Source organism: Aythya marila (genome assembly GCF_965140915.1).
Source record: "Aythya marila genome assembly, chromosome: 10".
NCBI classification, from domain to species: Eukaryota; Metazoa; Chordata; class Aves; order Anseriformes; family Anatidae; genus Aythya; species Aythya marila.
The window spans coordinates 22,024,375-22,044,826 of record NC_139051.1 but is presented as its reverse complement, the minus strand read 5'-3'; the positions used below and the strand labels follow the sequence as shown (position 1 = coordinate 22,044,826).

Here is a 20,452-nt window from a genome sequence, read left to right as displayed (position 1 = left end):
ACAAATTATTTCTATTAGCATCTTTTATCACTTAAATTCTTCTGGACATTTAAGACTAGATGGGAATAGTAATGCAAAATCTCACAGGATCTCACAAAAAAAAAAGATTAAATACATGTCAGCAGTATCAGAAAGTCAGGAAAATCTTTTAAAAATTTAAAAAAATTAATAGCTCTAAAGTTGAAGTGTTTGGTACAGATGGCAACACACTATTCTTTACTGATCATGTATGGTTAATTGAAAATACTGAGCACAACTCTGAATAATTTTTGCTATGAAAAATATGGTGGTTTTTTAGAATAACTGATGACTTGAATTTAGCTCAAGTATTAAGCTTTCCAATTCCTGAAATATAGTTCAAGATTGATTTTAATCAGTATGCTCCTAGGGGTTTAGTTAGCCTGTAATACCAAACAACAACAACAACGTCAAAAAATATTAAAATGTGTATAATTTTAACTCTCATCTGTAGTACTACTGAAAGTTATTTTTCTAGAGGGCAGGAGAATACAACACACATTATTGTGACTAGAATCACATCAATTAGTTTTCAGCCATTTTGCTTTTTCTACAAGAGCAGCTGAATCTGCAAAAGTTTTCTCAATATCTGAATTCTGTACGTACAGTTCCAGAAATGCAGTGCAGATTTACAGTGTTTTATTATTATTTTTGAATTGAAAGGTTTAAAAATAATAATAAAAACAGGAAAAAGGGTTTTTATGTTTTGGGATGAGCTCTTAGACAATTTTAGCTTGTCTATATGTCAGATTACTCTAGAAGCCTAGATCATTTTCACTCACCTTTCAGGTTAAGAAGAGTGTCATCGTATGCCATCATCACCTGGAAGCAGGGCTACCAAATTTCTCTTGAGTTTCCAAGAGGAAATAACCCAAGCTGCTGGGTAAGCAAGCAATAGGAAAGGAAAATACTTTGTGAAACGAAATGATTAAAATAAATCAATAAATAGATCATTAGCTGTTACAGTAAGAATAGCTGCTGCAAAAGAGAAAATAACATTCTGAATCTAATGTATGTAAATAAGCCACATTTTACAACTGAATTTAACCAAATAATATTTGTCTTGCTTTGCTGGTCACTGTAAATTTTTTGACAAGAAAGAGAGTAGGGACAGAGGCAATGTGTGTGTTGGAGCTGCTGCCTAAACATATAATATCTATATTTTTTAATTAATATTTATTTGGGGACTTTATTTTTTCCTCCTTTCTAGATTTCCTACCTGCCTGCCTGCCCTGAAGATTTTGCTTGACCAGGCAGATCTTCACTAACTGGAGATATTATGTCAAATTGTATAGGAGTGTCAGGGGCAACAAGTGAATCCAAGGAAAGTGCAGATAAAGTTGCTGATTCAGATCCCACCGACCCTGTGCTGCTAGTACGAGCTGCGGTAGGACGAGATTGTCTGAAACAATACAAAAAATGAACACGAAGATGTGTTAATTTCAGGCTGGTTGATAATAAATTCAACTATATGGAGGATGAATACAATATTCCAAAAACAAAACCTAAGAAACTGAACAAGATTAGGATAAAGTAAATACAACGGAATCTACCTTCCAAACAAATCTGAATAATGTATAATTACTACTTGCATTAATAATGCTATCAGATGGTCTTAATATCAATATATAATCACATACGAAATATACTACAAGCTGAGGTCTGCTTCCAGGAGTTGTACACATTAAGAAAAATCTCATGAATACATAGAACAAACAAGCCATATGTGATATAAGTAACAGAACTGTCTATGGTCAGCTGGAAGTCTGGATCATTTGTAACATTATTGGATGCCAAACAATGATAAAAAGATGAATTCAGGACATGTTCCTCTAGCCTATCAAAGCATTAGTTCTGACATTTTTGTATTCTCCCCCCCCGCCCCCGAGCTTTATACAGGATTCTTTTTATGTAAGTGTTCTTCAAATGACCCATAGTTCAGCAACTTACACAAGTGGACGTATGCTCTCATGCCTCTGCTGGAAGGAAGGGGATGGAGTAACAGCTTCTAAAGCTGACTGATTTATACGTGCAGCAATTTCCTGTAATAGAGAGATGGAAAAAAATAACTGAAAACATTGCCCTCAAAGTACATTTTCAGATTTTAGTTTTACATGGAATTGACAGAAGTTATAAACTGTCCCCTTTCAGTAACATAGTTGCAGTATTTTCTTTAACTTGTAACATTTCCTGCTATTGCACTTGCTCTATAATACTGCATATGTTAGCATATGCCAGCAGTAAAATTGCAATGGCAAGTCTGACAAAATAAGCAAACGTAGCCATGCAGAAAAATAAAAATCTCACTTAAGACACATTGTCTTCAACTACTAATGAACAAAACATGGAGATTCAAAAGTCTGCACTTGAAATTAGGGAACATTCATAGGTTTCTGAAAAATGAAGACATGAATGACTATCAAGTAAGCACTACATAACAATGTCATTTCAGCAAATCATGGACCTTGTACAGTTGAAGAATTCCACTTTAATCTTCCATTGATGATTCCAATTCTGAATCATCAGTATTTAATATTGATGGCTTCACTTCATAGGTAAAGCCAGTTGAAGAAATCACTGGGTAAAGAGGATTTTAGAGAGGGAAAATATCTATATCTGTCCAGATATTTGCAACATTAATTGGCAACAAAATATCATATACACAATACAGCTAAAAGGTCTTGCAGCTGTCAAAATGTTATACCAAACATAAAAGCCACATCATTTTAATGCTTGCTACATAAGCATTTAGATGAATGAAACAACAGAATGTATGTTTTCATTAATTCATGAAGCACTATCAACCCATACAATGATACACTTCAGATTAAACATATAGGAAGTACTCAGCTTAATCCCATGCTACCCGATTAGGTCCAGTTGATCCCTTTTTAATTTTCTGTACATCTGTATCTGAAGACATTACTGATATTATCAATTTTAGTGAAGTTACCTCAGGGTTTTCGCTTAGATATATCTGTTTAGATATGTTGTTTATTGTGCATATCCACTGAAAAAGAGAGGGAAAAGAAAAAAAGAGAGAAAACGTTAATTTTTTCATAACTTTTTCAAGGAACTTGATTAAATACCTGAGTTGACTAGTTTCAGCACCTTTTCTACTTCCCTTGTAGTTTTTTTGAATGGGCTAAAGTTGCGCCAGGGGAGTTTTAGGTTAGATGTTAGGAAGAACTTCTTTACCGAAAGGGTTGTTAGACATTGGAACAGGCTGCCCAGGGAAGTGGTGGAGTCACCATCCCTGGAAGTCTTTAAAAGACGTTTAGATATAGAGCTTAGGGATATGGTTTAGTGGGGACTGTTAGCTGTGAGGTTGGACTCGATGATCTTGAGGTCTCTTCCAACCTAGAAATTCTGTGATTCTGTGTGATTCAAGGTCCCTTCTAATCCCTAACTTTCTGTGTAATTCTGCATCTGTGTATTCTCTGAACTCTATTATTTACTGACTGCACTTTACATTGTTTCCTCCAAACATTATAAAAATTCCATCTGCGTTCTGTGGGATTTGCCCATCTCTTGCACGTCTAAGCTAAAACCTCTTTTCTCACTGTACTATGAAAAACACCCTTTGCTCCTGGCTTCTTGCTTTTCAATTTCTGGATTATAACTCCAAATTTTCAACTGGATTATATATATATGCATGCTAGCAACACTGTTCCACTGAACCTGAGCGGCTTGTTTTTAGGCTTGTCGCCTGAGCTATCTAAAAGCACAGCAGCTGCAGCTCAGGAAATCACAATTCTGAGCTACTGAGGTTGACTACAAGCTCCCTTCTACTAGTGGGCCTTCTGAAGGTAAATGTTTCATAGTTAGACTATACAACTTTGTACTGGGTCTGGCTGGGATGTTAACTTTCCCTGCAGCAGCCCATACAGTGCTGTGCTCTGCATTTGTAGCTAGAACAGCACTGGTATCACACCAGTGTTGTGTCTGCTGCTGAGCAGTGCTGGCACAGCATCAGGACTCTCTCTAACCCTCCTAGGGAGTGGGCAAAAAAAGTGAGAAAAGAAACATCACCAGGGCAGCTGACCTAAACCAACCAAAGGGATATTCCATACCATATGATGTCACACTCAGCAATAAAAGGTGGAAACAGGAAGAAGAGGGGAGGGGTGGGCTCTCGTTGTGAAAATGTCGGTCCTCCTCCTGAACACCAGCTACGTGCGTTGAGGCCCTGCTTCAAATACGTGGTCAAGCATCGCTCATTTGAGGGAAGTAGAGAGTAACTTCTTTCCTCTGCACTTCCACATAGCCTTTATTTGTGTGTGTTTTGTTTTGTTTTTTTTATCTGTTTGTTTTTCCCTTTTCCCCCTTTCCCTTTTTTCCCCCCTCTAGTTAAATTGTTTAGTTAATAATAATCTTTCCTTAATAATTATGATTATTATTTCCCCTTTAATTAAATTATCCTTATCTCAACCCGTGAGTTGTTCTTTACTTTACTTCTTCCCCTCCTCATCTAAGGAGGAGGAGTGAGAGAGCGGTTGTGGTGTTTAGCTGCCTAGCATGGTAAAACCACCACAAACTTCAAGAGAAAAACGAAACAGGGCCAACCTGACATAGCCCAGTTAAAAATCTTAGAAATAGCATTAAAGGCTTACATCAATGTACCATTAACGATCTCAGAGGAATGTGAATTGAGGCTGAAAGTACTGTATTTTCTGTATTTTCTTATTCTGTATTCACAAGCAGTCTTGAAAGCACCCCAAAAGCAAATCATGCCCCATTTCTTGATTCAACTATAGTTCATTAAGTATATCTCCCTGATCATGCATCGGGGGCCACAAAACATTTTCTCCTCACTTTTCAGCTGCCTGTATCATTACCTGTGTCCTAACCTAAAATCTCCTTTATTTTCCATTCCTGAAAAGCAGGTACAATCAAAGAAGCATAGGAAAACACAAAAGGGAAGAAGCACCAATTGCCAAGCTTCCATTACTAATATCTGTTTTGCTGTGGACTTTTTTGTTTTTATTATTATTCCATAATACTGAAAATAAATTGGCCACAATCAGAACAGGATTATTTTTTTCTTCCAGTATTTAAACACAGTAGTATTTTGTCAGACTTCCTGAAATGTATTATTACTATGGATCGCAAGTTCACTCTTTATTACCTAAACCATACAGAACGTGCACTCCAATTATTCTTACTAATGTATTCCCTTCTGTGCTACAGAAAATCACTGGACTCCATGTGAACCTCCAGTAAGCTTACCTCTTCATAATCTTTCTTACTCTCTGCCTGTAAGATTGAAGACCTGAAAGAGGAGAATGAAAAATAAAGTTCTGTCTACTTATAATGCCTTAATTCCATTTAGACAGGGAACCCCATTTTCATGTTCATACATTGCACAACAAATTAATAAAGTCTGAAGATGCTACGTACATTTAATGGGTAAAAAGTCTTATGTTTTCAATTCAAGTGAAAATGAACAAAATTCTGTGCCCACGTAATAAGCACTCACATAATGTAGTCAAATCTTTTTATGTATTTTCTACCACATTCACACAGCTATAGCAATTTTGAGTACACTATTACTTAGCAGATAGATAAGAGTAATGTAAGAATACTTACTTTTTACCATCAAAAGATGTTATCTGAAAACAGTAACGTCTGTCTTCACAGTCCACAGCCATTACTGAGCAATTGTCTATATCCATGACAAGTCCTCCAGCTACATCACCTCTTGCTTGGCTCATCAAATTTCCACCTTGAGTGAAGTAAAACTGTCTCTCCCAAATGGAAGATACCAGCCCTGTCTTACTAAAACACAAAAAAAAATCATTACTTAGTAGGTTAGGAGTTCAGCTGAGCTGTAGAAATTAGAAAATAAAATAAAAATGTCATGAGCAAGCCATCTGGGCATTTAAGAGAAAATATTCCTCATGTTTTAGGTTAACTTTACAACAAAATTATTCTCTTTCCATCAGTTGCTTTTTTTTATTCTGTATACACTGCTGAGCAAAGTATACATAAATATTTGCTTTCTTAGATTATATGAAACTTAGCTCAGAATAAAAAGTCATAAATTCTTTAATTTTCGTTATCAGTTTTTACAGTGTTGCTTAATGAAATATTCATATTCCACTAATATGAATTATCAACATAATTTCTAAGACCTACAGAACTCTACGCTGCCTTACATAGTTAAAAAGACTAAGTCTTGGAGAACTTTGTGTTAAGCACTAGAAAAGACATGTAATGTATAATATCTCAGTTTTCCAAGTGTTTTGTATCATTCAGTAATATTCCCAAAATTTTGCTTACAGCATGATTTTTTTTTTTTTTTTTTCCCAGAAGCAAGCAAAGGAACCCAAAACCAAAATGCAGTAACGCTTGTGGTTTAGCCTTCCTTTTTGGTCAGATACTCCTTTCTTCAATACTAACTGCTGCAATTGTTCTGCTGCAGAAATCCATGCCTCATTCAATGAGTATTTTACTCTATCTGTAGTTGCAAAATTAACCTGACTTTTGAAAAAATCTGCTTATTTGAAGTTTACTACATAAATTATGGAAACAATCTTAGTGTTACAACCTATTTTTAACAAACCCAAAATTCAGCTGCTTAATTTCAATGACTAAAATTGTTGAACAGCTCCTTCCAGTGGACAACATGAAATTTCACCTCATGAAATTGTGAAGAATGCTCAAAGCATATTTAGGCTAACAGAGTGTTTTGCCCTGTATATCTCAAGCTTGTATTTTATTAGTAACTTGAATCCTAAAGCTTCACTGGATACTTATACAACAATACTGACAGCTGCAATCTTGCTGGCTTCCAATTACAATCCAGTAAAAATTACATTCTCATGAATTTTAACTTTTCTTTTTTGATGTGAAAGTTCAGACAAAAGAAGACTAAAATCATGTGCTTTGCCCCTGAATGACAATGTCAGCGTAACATAGAAATTAATACTAAATAAGTAAAGATTCTAAAGAAAGAATAGCTCCAATGTGACTTACTGAACTGAGTACCTAAAGATAAACATAACTAATTTCAAAACAATATAATCATGCATTTCTAGGTCTCCTTTCCCCAAATTAAGTATTTTCTAAGTTTTAAGAAACTAGTCTTACTTTCTTGCATTGAGATAGCCAGCTTTCCGTGTTAGATTTCTATGAACAGGAAATTTCGTAGGATCAGGATCAGGCAAATACAGTGGATCACTAGCTACTTCCAAGTCCTCTATAGTTTGTTGCATGTTTTCTATTTCACACTCCATTTCCCTGCGAACACTAAAGTAAGTAGCATGTTACTAACAAAGATAATATATTAAGAAATGGAAACAGAACAATAATTGTATTGATAGCAGTTCAAAATTTAACAAAAACAACTTACTTTTGTACGCTTGTGCCAATATTTGTCAAAAATTCTTCCAACTGCTCAGTAAGATTTTCTGAACCCATTTTAAAAAAACTTATCTTAAAAAAAAAGAGGAAAAAGGAGAATTTAGTCATGTATAAAACTAAATAAAAAGTTAACAAATGAAACCATAGAAGGTTCAATCTTCTCAGAGAAATCAGGTTTTGTCCCACATTCCCACCTAAGTCTCAACAAAAGGAGCAGAATAGATATTTTTGTCTGCAAGTAAAGGTTGATGTTGGCACTGCACAGGAATCTAATTTTGTTGAGAGGATGCACACAAAGCCACCTGTATGAAATACAGAAATATGTGAATGTAGAAACTTGCCAGGGTGCCACCCACTAACAGTGGACCCTTCCTAGGGGAACTGACATCATGCATCTTTCAACAATTTATTCCATATTGGAACTGCCACATCTAAATTGGATTTAGCCATAAGAAATCTTGGAACAGGGAACCATTGGAGGTGGCCCTACCACTCCCATTCTCTGATTAAACAAAACCAGCACCCGAGCAACAGGTTGCACTATCGACTTTATTACATAAAACAATTAGAACTTAGTTCTTATGTGCAAGCTCCAACATTTGCCAGAGAGACAAGAGTTCTTCTTGGACTTGGAAAGCTATTAGACACTTCATAAGAGTTAATTCCTACAATCTGGCAGTGACAGATGCTAGAAAGTTTGCTTTTTTTCCTCCTCTTTTACAAAAGATACTGACAACATACTTCTGAAAATACAGCTGAAGTCTCTCCAAAGAGCTTACTCCATAGGTGATTTTCTATTTCACTCATCCTGAAATAAACCCTTCATGAGTTCAGTTGTATTAAACAAAATCAAGACAGAATGACTATAAGCATTACAGTTTTCACACCCTTGATTAGAAATGGTAGTGATGTGGTTTTGGTGATTGTCTTATTTCAGAATAACTGCCACAGGAAAGAGAGCTTAACTGGCTCCATGCTACTTTCTAAGAAGGTACATTTCCACGGAGACCTACATGCATCAAAGTTTTAACCAGCTATTCCTGTTAGTGATCCTGAGAGGAAAAAAAAAATAGTACCAGCAACTAAGATTTAGGCAGTACATTAAATTCAGCCACGCAGGTTTTGGATTAGAACTAGGTCTTTATATTTGGCACCAAGACTTTCCCAAAAGATTCTCCAACAGGAGTGAGAGCATGTCATGATGCAATTCAAAAAAATTCATATATTGAGCAGAAAAAGAATAGGGCTAATAATGATATTCACAGCAACGGACATGACAAGCTAGAGGGATGAGGATGGGGTTTGCTTCCCTGAATTGCAAAAGAAGTCTTGCAGTGAATTTCAGTAGATCAACCCCTATTAAGTACTTTTACACCTTTGAGGTTTACAGCTTACAGAATCTGAAATTACCTGAGCTTGCATGTATCCTAGCAAGGGTTCTAGCATAGCAATTTTCTTTTTGTACTGAAGAGTATTTAATGCACAGAAATAATGCATCATAGTCTGATGCTGTTTTTTCCTGGAAGTATATACATCTTCTGTAACTTCAGCCTTGATCTAAAGAGATACAGACAGGAGAGGGGGGAAAAACAATGTTTAAGCTTCAGCATTCATCACATGCCTTGTCAACAGCTTTATAACCAGCACACAAAAACCACCACAGTACCGTTCTACCCTCTATCATCAGCATTTGCATCTTTTGCATTACAACTCCCTTTCTCTAATTTACAGATGCATGAAAAATAACACTATTATTTTCTCCCCAGAAAGAGTAGTTCTTTCTTTACAAAATAACAAATATAGTATCACAACTTTCATTCTCTAGTTTTTTCAGTGTTACAAGACAGGCGTCCATTCAGGAAAGCTGTTCTTGTGTTCTTAAACAAAATGGAGTGATAGAATGTCAACTGTCAAACTTCAAGTGCAATCTGCTGTACATTATCTTCCATCATAACTACATATATTAGACAAATTATTTCTCATCTCTAAAAAATACTTATATTTTTATTTTGTATTTTGTTTTACGAACCTTTTCATTTTCCCTTCTTTTCGACAACCGACTGTATCGGGTAATGGCAGCATCATGGTCTAAGCAATGAAGAGAGAATTTATAGTCATTTTGGTAAATTAATCACTTATGAAATAGAGCATAAAACCTTTTATATCACTTTGTATTGTAATACAAGCCAAATGCAGAGTTCTGCCATATTAAAACCTTTAAGAATTGCTCTTGCCTCTTCATATTTACTACATGGAAAACTATTAAACTCATTTTAGGGAGGTAAGATGTTTTAAAATTATTCTATTTTAAATCCTGGTTTTAAAAAGTGAGCTAACACCTTATTCTTTAAATTGTTTTTTGTTGCATAATCCTGAACTATTTAATAACAATATATACATCAAAAGTATTGTAAGAAATAATGTCTATTTGCCTTAACACTTTGGTATATAGAGCAGAGATTTACAAGTGATCCAAGGACACCTGGATGCCTATACAAATATCTTCACTGATTTTCTGAGTATGTTATCTACGATAACACTCATATTTTAACACATGTAACATTGAGTATTTTACACTTACCATTGCTTGCAATTTGGAAAACTTCTTTTAGAGTTAATATCTCTACAAAACAAAATATCACAGTTCAATTAAGTTATTATAAACGTAACATTTATATACATAAAGACTTCTCAGGCAATGTTACATTACTGAGTAGTTGTAGCTGATAGCTTGCACCATACTGAGCTATCAGCACAGGCATTACGCAGCCAGATAAGTCTGTTCCTACTTAGGGCCCGAGTATTGTTTATGCCGGTATCTGACTTGCCAAAAATGACACTATTTTCTAACAAGGTAAGGAGAAACTTCTTTCCCAAAAACTTTGACAAAGATCATTAGTCCAAATGCATCACTTGCAGTTCTGGTCAGAGCTCTGGTCTTCGCTGGGTAAGTGGAAACACAAAAGAAAGGGAAGGAAAAGGGAAAGGCCCAAACAAGGCCCAAACATAATGCTCCCACACATGTGATTCCTCCTACCTAAAATGAGCGATGCCCTAGATGCTTTTTGTCTTGCTTATTCAGGAAACAGAAATCAGTACAATACTTAGCACTACTTGCTCTGATTATGATCATGCTTTTGTGTCACATCACAACATAAGCAAGGAAAGAGCTATATTCAACTTAATGGTAAATCAAAGACAAAGGAAAAAAAAAAACATGGAAGAGCTTTACAGAAAGTGTCTATTAATTATGTAAAGAAGTATTGTATCATTAAACACTATGTTTGCTGGTATTTAAAAAAAAATGCCACTGGGAAAATTTCATTTGGAATTATTGCCTTGGGGATGCTTCTTCAGAAAATACTAACAGACCGTCCCAAGCTCTGAGCAGTAATATTAGCCTTGAGAAGTTCATCATTAGGGTTTTAAGTTATTTTGTTTTTAACTTCAGCTTATATTTGAAACCTCTTTGACACACAAGTCTATTCAATTTAGCACCTTGAGTAAAATCTATCATGCTCAGGTCTATTATTTTAGACCAAGCAGATTAAGATACATCTGTTACAAAAATAAACAGTTGAAAGCATCTTATGCTTGCACATAAGACAACATCTTTGTTACCAGCAGGGCTGAAGAACTACCTTAGTAAACCTTAATAATAAAATATGTATCACAACTTTGGCTTTTGGAATTCAGTCCAGACATTATATTGATGTCATGGTATTAATATTTCCTGAACATATCTGAAAATTATTCTTTCCTAATGTTTACAGCAACTGCAAAACTTTTATCTTGAATAGATAAATGCTTCTATAACAACTAGTATTTTTGTGGTAACAGCAGCAGTAGTGTTTAACTACTGTAATACTGTGATGAGTAGAAACAATTTACAAAAAAAAAGGGAGATGCATTCTTCTGAGGATATGCAACTTATTTTTCAGCTCTATTGAGTGACATAAGAGCTATAGAGATGGAATGCTGTAATTTCATTATTGCTGCCATTGATAAAAGTGTTGTTTGTTTGACAACAATACCTTTTAGATCTCTTTCTTTAAACTGAGTAATAGGAAACATCATTGCATCTGCAAGTTGAGTTGAAAGTACTGCATGGCAAGAGCTTAGCTGTAAAAGACAAAAGAAAGAGGGAAATTTTAGGAAAATAGTGCTAAGACTAAAGAAAAACAAGAAAACAAGATAGGTTTCATTTAGGGATGACAAGTACAACTTGAATGTAATTTTGCAAATTCATTTTCCCAGCAATTGTATTCTAGGTTCCTGATCTCATCACCAGTTTTTTATAGAAGACCTTCAGCATTCAACATTTAGTATTTGTCCCTACCTGCCCCGACTATATTCCAAATTACTGGATCATGTCAGAAGACAGCCTCATACCTTCTGAAGACTAGTCAATTTATTCCTATAGTTCTCCAACTACATCACAGCCTGTCTTTCTCAGGTTACAGAGGAAGAACAGATGTTTCCTTCCTTCCAAAGGGCAGTGTTTAAACTGAGGAGAGGGATCATGAGAAAAATCCCAATTCAGATCTTAATGATGCTAAGTTGTCTTTCAGAAGAGTCAGTCACTTAGTCTCTGTCCCTAATACAGACAGCAAGTGGCTCCTCTGTCAGTTAGGCATCTGAAATGAGGGAATGCAAATACCCTCATGGAATGCAGTTTCTAATGGTCATTTTGTAATATTTTTTGGCTGCATCTACAGTAAGTTAAGCTACATTCATTCTCAACAATGTATCCTTATGTTTAAAGTTACATAACCTGAACATAAAGAATTAATTCAGCAAACTATGTTGCAATATAAAAATTAAGCATTATCTTATTGTCAAGTGAAGGGCTTTTCTGTACCTCCTATCTTAAAGAAGACTAGAGTGATTAAGCAAGTCAAAGCACATACATAACAAACATTAGCATAGTAAATTAAAATTAAATAAATACAAGTACTTGCCTCATCAATCACTTTTGAAAATTGCTGTAAAGTGGAAGTCATAACTTCATCATCTCCCCCTAGCGGAAAATGCTATAAAAAAAAAAAAAAAAGGCATGCTGGTTGCAGTGTTTTCTGCCATTCACATAACCGTAACAATTATTTCTATTGTACTAGGTATTATTTTAAAATTTTAAAATATTTTATTTTAAATTTATTTTATTATATTTATATTTATTAAAATTTATTTTAAATTTATATTTTAAAATATTATACGGTTGAAATACATTGCGAGACTATTTTGTGAAGCTTTTTTTTTTTTTAAACTGTCTCGTGATACGAGAATACTTCAGAAGTTAATTAAAAATAGTCCTTTTTTTTTGAATCTGTTTTCCAAATTATCTCTAACATTCAGGGAACAATGCTAACCTGATGTCTATGAGTTATGTCACAGGGGTGATTTATTGTCACTAGGAGTATTCCCCAGGCTCAGTTCTAGGGCTGGTCCTGTTGAACATTGTTATCAATATTTTTTATCAGCACCAAGGTGCTGGTAAAAGGACTGGAAAGCCTGTCCTGCAAGGAGAGTCTGAGGACACTTAGGTTGCATTGTCTGGAGAAAAGAAGGCTCTGAGGTGGCCTCTTTGCTCTCTGCAGCTTCCTGAGGAGAGGAAGCAGAGAGGGAGGTGCCAGTTTCTGCTCCTTGGGAACCGATTGCAGGGTAACGGCACAAAGCTGCATTACAGGGAAGACTCAGACTGGATATTAGGAAAAATATTTTAGCATGAGGGTGGTCAAACACTGGATCATGGTTCCTAAAGAGGTGGATGCCCCAAGCCTGTCACTGTTCAAGAGGCATTTGGATAATGCCCTCATTAACACGCTTTAACGTTTGGTCAGCCCTGAAACGATAAGGCAGTGAACTTAATGATCTTTATAGATCCCTTCCAACTGAACTATTCTATTCTATTCTATTCTAATACAACATTACTCTGAGCAACCCCCAAAACATTGATCCAAAAGTAAAATCTTCTATAACTTACTAATATTCATCATGGTAAGGGGAACTTACTTAATTCTAGAAAATAGTAGCAATAAGACTAGTTTCTCTCCAACAGACCATTTATGCACACCATTTTTTACACAGAATGGAAGACAGATGTATTTTTATCAGAAGAACTGGTATGAACATGGTGGATCAGATCTTTCCCAAAAGAATCCTCTAGCTGTAACATTTCATTTCATCTGGATCAAACCTAATTACATTCTGTATTGTGCTCTGGGAGATAAGAAAAAAAAACAAAAACAAAAAACTACAAAAACATAGTCCTGACCTTGCAAAGAGAACGGTGATTTACACTATACCTGTTTCTCATATTCCTTCAGAAGCTTTGAAGTCAGATGAGTTGCTGCACTTAATTCATTCTAATTCAGAAAAAAAAAAAAAAAAAAAAAAAAAGCTTGTTACTTATTGATTTAAATTAATATATATATTTTTAAATCACATATTTGGAAAGGATACTACTACAGACATGGAACTTCAAAGAAGGAAACCTGATTGCAGATTTTCAGAAAACCTAAGAATCCTGCCCTTCCATTTCTTTAACATTACAGAGAGTTACAAGTAATCAGTATTAACAAATACCAGGTTTCCAGCTTGCACTACGCACAGTGACATCTGTATTTTTGGTGCTATGCAGTACATATTTGCTTTTGATTCAAATTAGCTGGCCTTGTTACTGTAAATTAAAAGAACTGTTATCTGTGAAGGAAAGAAAATATTAGAATGAACCTCAGTACTACCTGGCTACAAATGGCTTTGACTTGTACACATGCAGAGGAACTAATTAGCAGCTTAATGGTATGGAAGAGCTTCATCTTTCACAATGCAGATGAACAAAAGAAAGTACAGAAATTAAAAGCAAATAGAAAGGCAGTAAAATAAAATTACATAGCAGGAAACCTACAATAAACACACCAGTCATTAAAGTAAAAACAACAGGAAGATAAAAATAGGAAAAGCAAGACCAACAAATTAGCAAAAAAAATTAAACAGTCCAAGTATACACAAATTAAAAATACAACCATAAGCGTAATTATTCAGAAAAACACACAAAATAAATTCTGCCTTTGGTGTAAAAGCACAGTTAGTAATGATGAGTGAAAACATATGAATATGTTGTGGGTAAAAAAGAATGTCCCACTTGGTACACACTATTATGCACTGTAAGACCACAATGGAGAGCATTTTAGAAACGCCTGGGAAATACAGTAAAAAAAGTAGAAGATGAGAAAATGGGAAAAAACTGGGAAGAGTGGCTGACACACCAGAAGGCTGTGCTGCCATTCAGCGAGACCTGGACAGGCTGGAGAGATGGGCAGGAAGAAACCAAATGAGGTTTAATAAGAGCAAGCATAGAGTATTGCACCTAGAAAGGAACAACGGTTCGCATCAGTACAGGCTGGGGGACAACCTGCTGGAGAGGAGCTCTGAGGAGAAAGACCTGGGGGTCCAGGTGGACGACAGGTTGACCATGAGCCAGCAGTATGCCCTGGTGGCCAAGAGGGCCAATGGGATCCTGGCACGCATTAAAAAGAATGCGGCCAGAAGGTCAAGGGAGGTGATCCTCCCGCTCTACTCTGCCCTGGTCAGGCCTCACCTGGAGTACTGTGTCCAGTTCTGGGCTCCCCGGCACAAAAAATACAGGGATCTCCTGGAAAGAGTCCAGCGGAGGGCCTCAAAGATGAGATGGGGCCTGGAGAATCTTCCCTATGAGGAAAGGCTGAGAGACCTGGGTCTGTTCAGCCTGGAGAAAAGAAGACTGAGAGGGGATCTTATTAATGTTTATAAATACCTGAGGTGTGGGAGACAGAGGGATTTGGCCAACCTCTTTTCAGTGGTTTGTGGGGACAGGACAAGGGGAAATGGCCACAAGATGGAACACAGGAGTTCCGCACCAACATGTGAAAGAACTTCTTCACAATGAGGGTGACAGAGCTGAACAGGCTGCCCAGGGAGGTTGTGGAGTCCCCTTCTCTGGAGATATTCAAGGCCTGTCTGGATGGGCAGCCTGCTCTAAGGAACCTGTTTTGGCAGGGGTGTTGGACCTGGTGGTCTTTCAAGGTCCCTTCCAACCCCTACAATACTGTGATTCTGTGAAAATCTTTTTACTTGTCATAAGAAGTTCTACTGCAAAAGAAATTCCAGGTGATGGTCAGAATTTAGTTTTCACTATCCCCTAGCATACAGAAAAACAATTATTTAATTTCATTTCCATATAGTTTTTAAAAAATATATATATTACTTATTTTTAAAAAAGCAAGAGACATGAAATATCATTCAAAAACTGTATATGCATTCAGGAATTTCTGTAACACTACCTGTGCATCATATACTCTGTGCATCGCTTGAAATAACTGATTGATGTAATTGGAAATTGCAGCAGCATCTTCTTCAAATACACCCAGTAGAGAACGGGTCTGCAGAAACATTAACATGACAAATTAGCAAAGAAGTATTTAAATGTAACTGAATTCCAAAGTTAAGTAGCTTTGTTTCAGGTTTCATTACTGAAAAGTTTATAAAGCCCCAAACATTGTTTACAAAAATGCTACAAGTTTTTAAAAAAAGGTATCTTAAAAAGTTATCCAAGCTCCATCTCACCAGTACCATCAGCCTCTCTCCAGGTTAAAACAAGTACATTTTCAGAAAGGACCAACAGGAATGGATAAGCATAAAAACGTTGGAACTGCGGGCAACCACTGGACCCACTATGGTACACTCCTAAGCAAAATGGTAAAGATGACTGGAATTAAACAGCATGCCAGGTACACACATTTCTTCTGCAAGGAGGAGAGCCATGGCTTTCTGGTGCTATCCATCCGGCACAAAGACAGCTGCTGGCTGTGCTTGGACATACAATTCACCTCTGCTATAACAGTCAATTCCATGGCCAAAAGGCTGAGAAACTGAAAACAACCAAAGCAAACAAACCAAACAAGAAAACAGCTCATAGGATCTACATCTTCTTCTTGCGATTTATGTTTCCTCCCCTTCACCACTCCACAATGAAAATATCTGCCCATTTTGTCCAGTTCCCCCAGCTCCTCAGTCAGCCTGTGCCTTAGCTGGGGGCACCCACAAGGCTGATGACTGCGCATCCTGTTGATCACTCCCCAATGGTGCAGGCAGCACCATCTCTTTATCACTGTCCACCTATTAGACTTCAAAACACTGACCACCAACCTTTAAGTCTAACTGGTCAGCAGGTTTTTCCAGGCAGCTGCAGCCTGTACCTGCCCATTTTGGCCAGGAGTTACTAGAGACCGTATGAAACCCTTCGTTAGGTCAAAGCATGCGCTGCTCTCCCAGGTGATTAAATGAGTGACTAGATGAAAAGGCAATCAGGCTGCTCAAGTGTAATTCATGCTTAACTTTAAATGAGATGCTTACTCAGTGCTTTTGCATCCTTTTTGCACTCAGAAGTACTATTACTCCTCACCAGGAAGGTATCGAATAGCTTGCTTCTGCCAAGACAAAACGCCAAAAGGGGAAGAGCAGAGAATGCGCTTATAACTCTGCAGAGGCTGTATTTGCTTTTCCTAAGAAAAAATTACATAATACTACACTAAAATATAGGTTGGGATGCTTGGATATCACTTGCAGAAAACACAAAATAAACCCTTTAACTGTAGTAATATCTTAGCAAAAAGACTGCTTCATTTTTAGGTTCATACTAAAATTAACGTCCTGACAGAAAATGAAGAGAAATGTGAGTATATAACTGGTTTTTTTTCCTCACAAACTATAATTTTTAAACACTTGAAATTGTAAATTCTCTTTCTTAGTCTTCCTTAGACTCAATAACTTTCTTTAAAGAGGAAGGGATGGAGAGCACCTGGGGAAAGAATGAAAGACTGGCACAGGACATCAGGAAAACCTCTGAGATTAGCGGAAAGCACTGGATCACACTGCATATGAAATGGGGTGTTTTTATTATTAAAAGTTCTTTCTAACTTGAATACTTGTCTTGAAATGACTTAGAATACACTCCATCTTCCCTTGAAGCAAGGAGGTCTCTTTCAACTACTTTTCTTAATTTCTGCTTTTAATGATAACCGAGCTATGCATACTAAATATGTATAAAGTATGTTATTTGAGCATGAAAGTCCAGATGAGTGGTTGTCTCACAAATATGATCATACCATATAATGCCTACAGGATACCTAAGGGGAAAAAAAAGCAAACAGCATCACCAACACAGTAAACGGCTTTAATGATGGTTTTGGTTTATAAAACAACTAGAAAAAGAAATGTCAGGGGTGGGTGGAGGAGGAAGAGGCAGAGAACTCAGATGTTGCATGTGTGGCAACATGTGTCATTCTAATGACACAAGTGTGACTCTTCCATTAAAGGGAACAGACACAAAAGAATGCAAAAGGAAAAAATTACATAGTACCATAACCACTGAATTATATACTCATAACCTTTAAACCTGAACATAAACAAATCTGACTTTGCAATTTGAAAGGGTTATCAGGTTAGGTGTCTGGATTATGTTTATTCTTTAATACAGAACACTGCAGAACATTGTAAAAGTATCACTTGTTGAGGTAGACTTCAAACTGAGAATGTTACCACACTGATGGAAAGAAAATAATCTGAAACTGAAAACACTGACAGATACTCCTTAAAAAAACAAGGAGGAATTGTTTACTCATGTTTCTAGTAAAAAAAAAAAAAAAAAAAAAAAAGGAATTCAGCATGTTCTTTAAGATGCTTTCATCCCATATATATGAGCAGGTACACTAGAAGCTACCAGTAATAAACAGCACTAAGAAACCACTAGTCAGAAGTCATACATGTACATATTGTATTCTAAGTGACAGGAGATACAGCCTGTACTGTGAAGTCTCTTGGCCTTTTTATTGTGCAATGGTTTGGAAATGCGAGTAAGAGAGCAGAAATTCTCTCTAAATAAATATATACATACACTGAGTATGTGTATAATATATGCACTAAGTTCATATTGAAATTGTGCTGCATTGCTTGGCAGAAGACAATGTAAAATATTATTTGGTTTATGACTAGAACTGGTGTGGCTAGTTTTTTGTCCTGTAACAAGAAGAAATCAACATTTTTTGCCATTTTAGAAAAATCTTTCTTGCCCTTAGATGCAGAATAAGTTTGATTTGAAGCTTATATAACTGAAGCTAGCATTTCAAACCAGTCTAAAGGTGCAAAATCCCAGACCACAGAACAGCACTGAAAAACTATCTAGATTGATTGATTTAATATTACAACAAAATATGAACACATAAATCAGAAAGCCATAGCAACTCTTAAAGAGAGCATGGTTTTGTCTTTCTTCAAGCAACGTTTGTTGTCATTTTCATTGCACTGATTACAAGATAAAAGAAACAAACTGATGTAATAGAAAACTATAAGCCACAGTTACATTATTCTAAGGGGTGATTACCAGAATTCACCTGAAATATCAGGTTGGCTGGAAGACAGAAAAATTTGTAGCTCAAATAGGAGAAGATACAGGCAAATCTAATAGCTTAAGTATATTAGTAAGTAAAGATTGTCTAATTAGGCTTTGCTAATCTGTATTCCTTACAAACAGCTTCAAATGAAAGATTGTAGAATTGACAATTATGTTCCAACATGCAGCTTTAGCCTGAGCTTCCCAAATGACATTTCAGTCTTCGGTACTTGAAAAAAACTCGACATCTCACTTGTCAGGCACCCCAAGTTTATTTTATATTAGACATTTCCTATAAATATAAATAGTTCTGATTTCTATATACTGAGAACAGGCCTTCAACGGACAATTACGTTAAATTACCATCATTATAGTACTTCCATATTTTTTTCCTGTTTGCAAGCATACATCAGGTTTAGTCTCTGGGCCAGCAACCATACTACAGAACAGATCTCATCCAACATCTGCTACTAGAGCTATATGTGGCACTGTTCTTTGGAAAGTGATGATATACTTCCTCCATGGCCTTCTTCTGGCGCCTTTTCTAGGGTGTTCCTCCACTTAATGTAGATTTGCTAAAATAATTGTCATTTTAGGGATTAACATTCCATATTAACCAAGTGAAAGCTTCTCCTTCTGTGGTTGAGGGACCAAAACTACCAATGCATATACTTTTACAGTACAGTAAGTCTTGCTCATCAACATAAACAATGTGGTAAAACAAAGATCTAATTCAGAAAAAAATATATATATAAATATATTGTAACCTTTACTTATCCACACCTAAGAAAAGTGACGGTACCAAGTACCTGCTGTTGTTGCTACCAGTAAAGGAAAACAGCGCAACTGAAGAAAGCATTTCCTGCTTCACGGGAGCACGAAAGAGCTGGCGATATACTGCACGGCACCGCTGCCAAGGGCAGGCAGCAGGCGCGGAGGTGCAGGTAACAGACAGACCACAGGCACCCCAGCACCACGCGCTCCCCACCCAATCACATCGTTAACGAACACCACAATAACCTCACCCAATAATCCAATGTTACGCGCATCTATTAAAACTTTCGCATTTTTTGTGCCAGACTAAGATACTAAAAACCCTTTTGAGAAGCCAAGACGGCGTCTGCGAAGGCAACCCCCCCTCCAGACCTCCCTCGGAGAGCCCCCCCTCAGGGCCAGGGGGCTCTGAGGGGAGCCCTGAGGAGGGCGCTGAGGTGGAGGGGGACAGGTGACAGCGGCGCTAGGCCTGGAGCCCACAGGTGGGCCTTCAGCGGGCCGCGTCCCGCCACTCCTACCTGGGGGCTGTCCTCCAGCGCTTCCTCGATGGGCAGCTTGTCGATGCCGGGCATGACGGGGGTTGACGGGGACTGAACGGCGCCGCTGCTACTCCCGTTGCCCTCAGGCGGCCCGCTGGACTGCGCCCCTCCCCCCGCCGTCACCGCACCGCCCCGCGCCGCGCCGGATGTCCCGCCCACCCGTCCGACCTACCTATTGGCTCTGCTGCCAGTCCCACCCCTTCTCTATTGGTCAGCGGCTCCGTCTGTCTGCCACTATGGCTGCCTGATGGGAGGTGCCCCGACGGGGGGGACTGGAGCTGTTCCCGCCTCGCACTGAGGCGGCTATTGCCCGCGGTCGTCGAGTGAA

At 37.1% G+C, this 20,452-nt stretch overlaps 1 protein-coding gene across 3 annotated transcripts in view; it reads right to left on the bottom strand.

The window, feature by feature from the left end:
* APPL1 (adaptor protein, phosphotyrosine interacting with PH domain and leucine zipper 1) overlaps positions 1 to 20,221 on the bottom strand; it is a 30,955-nt gene extending 10,734 nt beyond the window's left edge. For 2 of the 3 annotated variants that reach the window (XR_014318203.1, XM_082768447.1), the window contains exons 1-15: positions 20,104 to 20,221; positions 15,705 to 15,803; positions 13,689 to 13,748; positions 12,345 to 12,416; positions 11,418 to 11,505; positions 9,965 to 10,006; positions 9,413 to 9,471; positions 8,794 to 8,940; positions 7,373 to 7,455; positions 7,111 to 7,269; positions 5,608 to 5,796; positions 5,248 to 5,290; positions 2,972 to 3,028; positions 1,969 to 2,060; positions 1,238 to 1,420 (exon numbers count right to left, since the gene is read on the bottom strand). Coding sequence is in view for 2 of the 3 variants with exons in the window: in XM_082768447.1 (XP_082624573.1) it covers positions 1,238 to 1,420; positions 1,969 to 2,060; positions 2,972 to 3,028; positions 5,248 to 5,290; positions 5,608 to 5,796; positions 7,111 to 7,269; positions 7,373 to 7,455; positions 8,794 to 8,940; positions 9,413 to 9,471; positions 9,965 to 10,006; positions 11,418 to 11,505; positions 12,345 to 12,416; positions 13,689 to 13,748; positions 15,705 to 15,803; positions 20,104 to 20,157 (1,427 nt within the window). In the remaining variant the exon portion in view is untranslated. Of the gene's footprint in view, positions 1 to 1,237; positions 1,421 to 1,968; positions 2,061 to 2,971; positions 3,029 to 5,247; positions 5,291 to 5,607; positions 5,797 to 7,110; positions 7,270 to 7,372; positions 7,456 to 8,793; positions 8,941 to 9,412; positions 9,472 to 9,964; positions 10,007 to 11,417; positions 11,506 to 12,344; positions 12,417 to 13,688; positions 13,749 to 14,983; positions 15,131 to 15,704; positions 15,804 to 20,103 lie in introns of all 3 variants that reach the window. The other variant, XM_082768448.1, reaches the window with a different exon arrangement.
* Between the last annotated feature and the right edge of the window lie 231 nt (positions 20,222 to 20,452).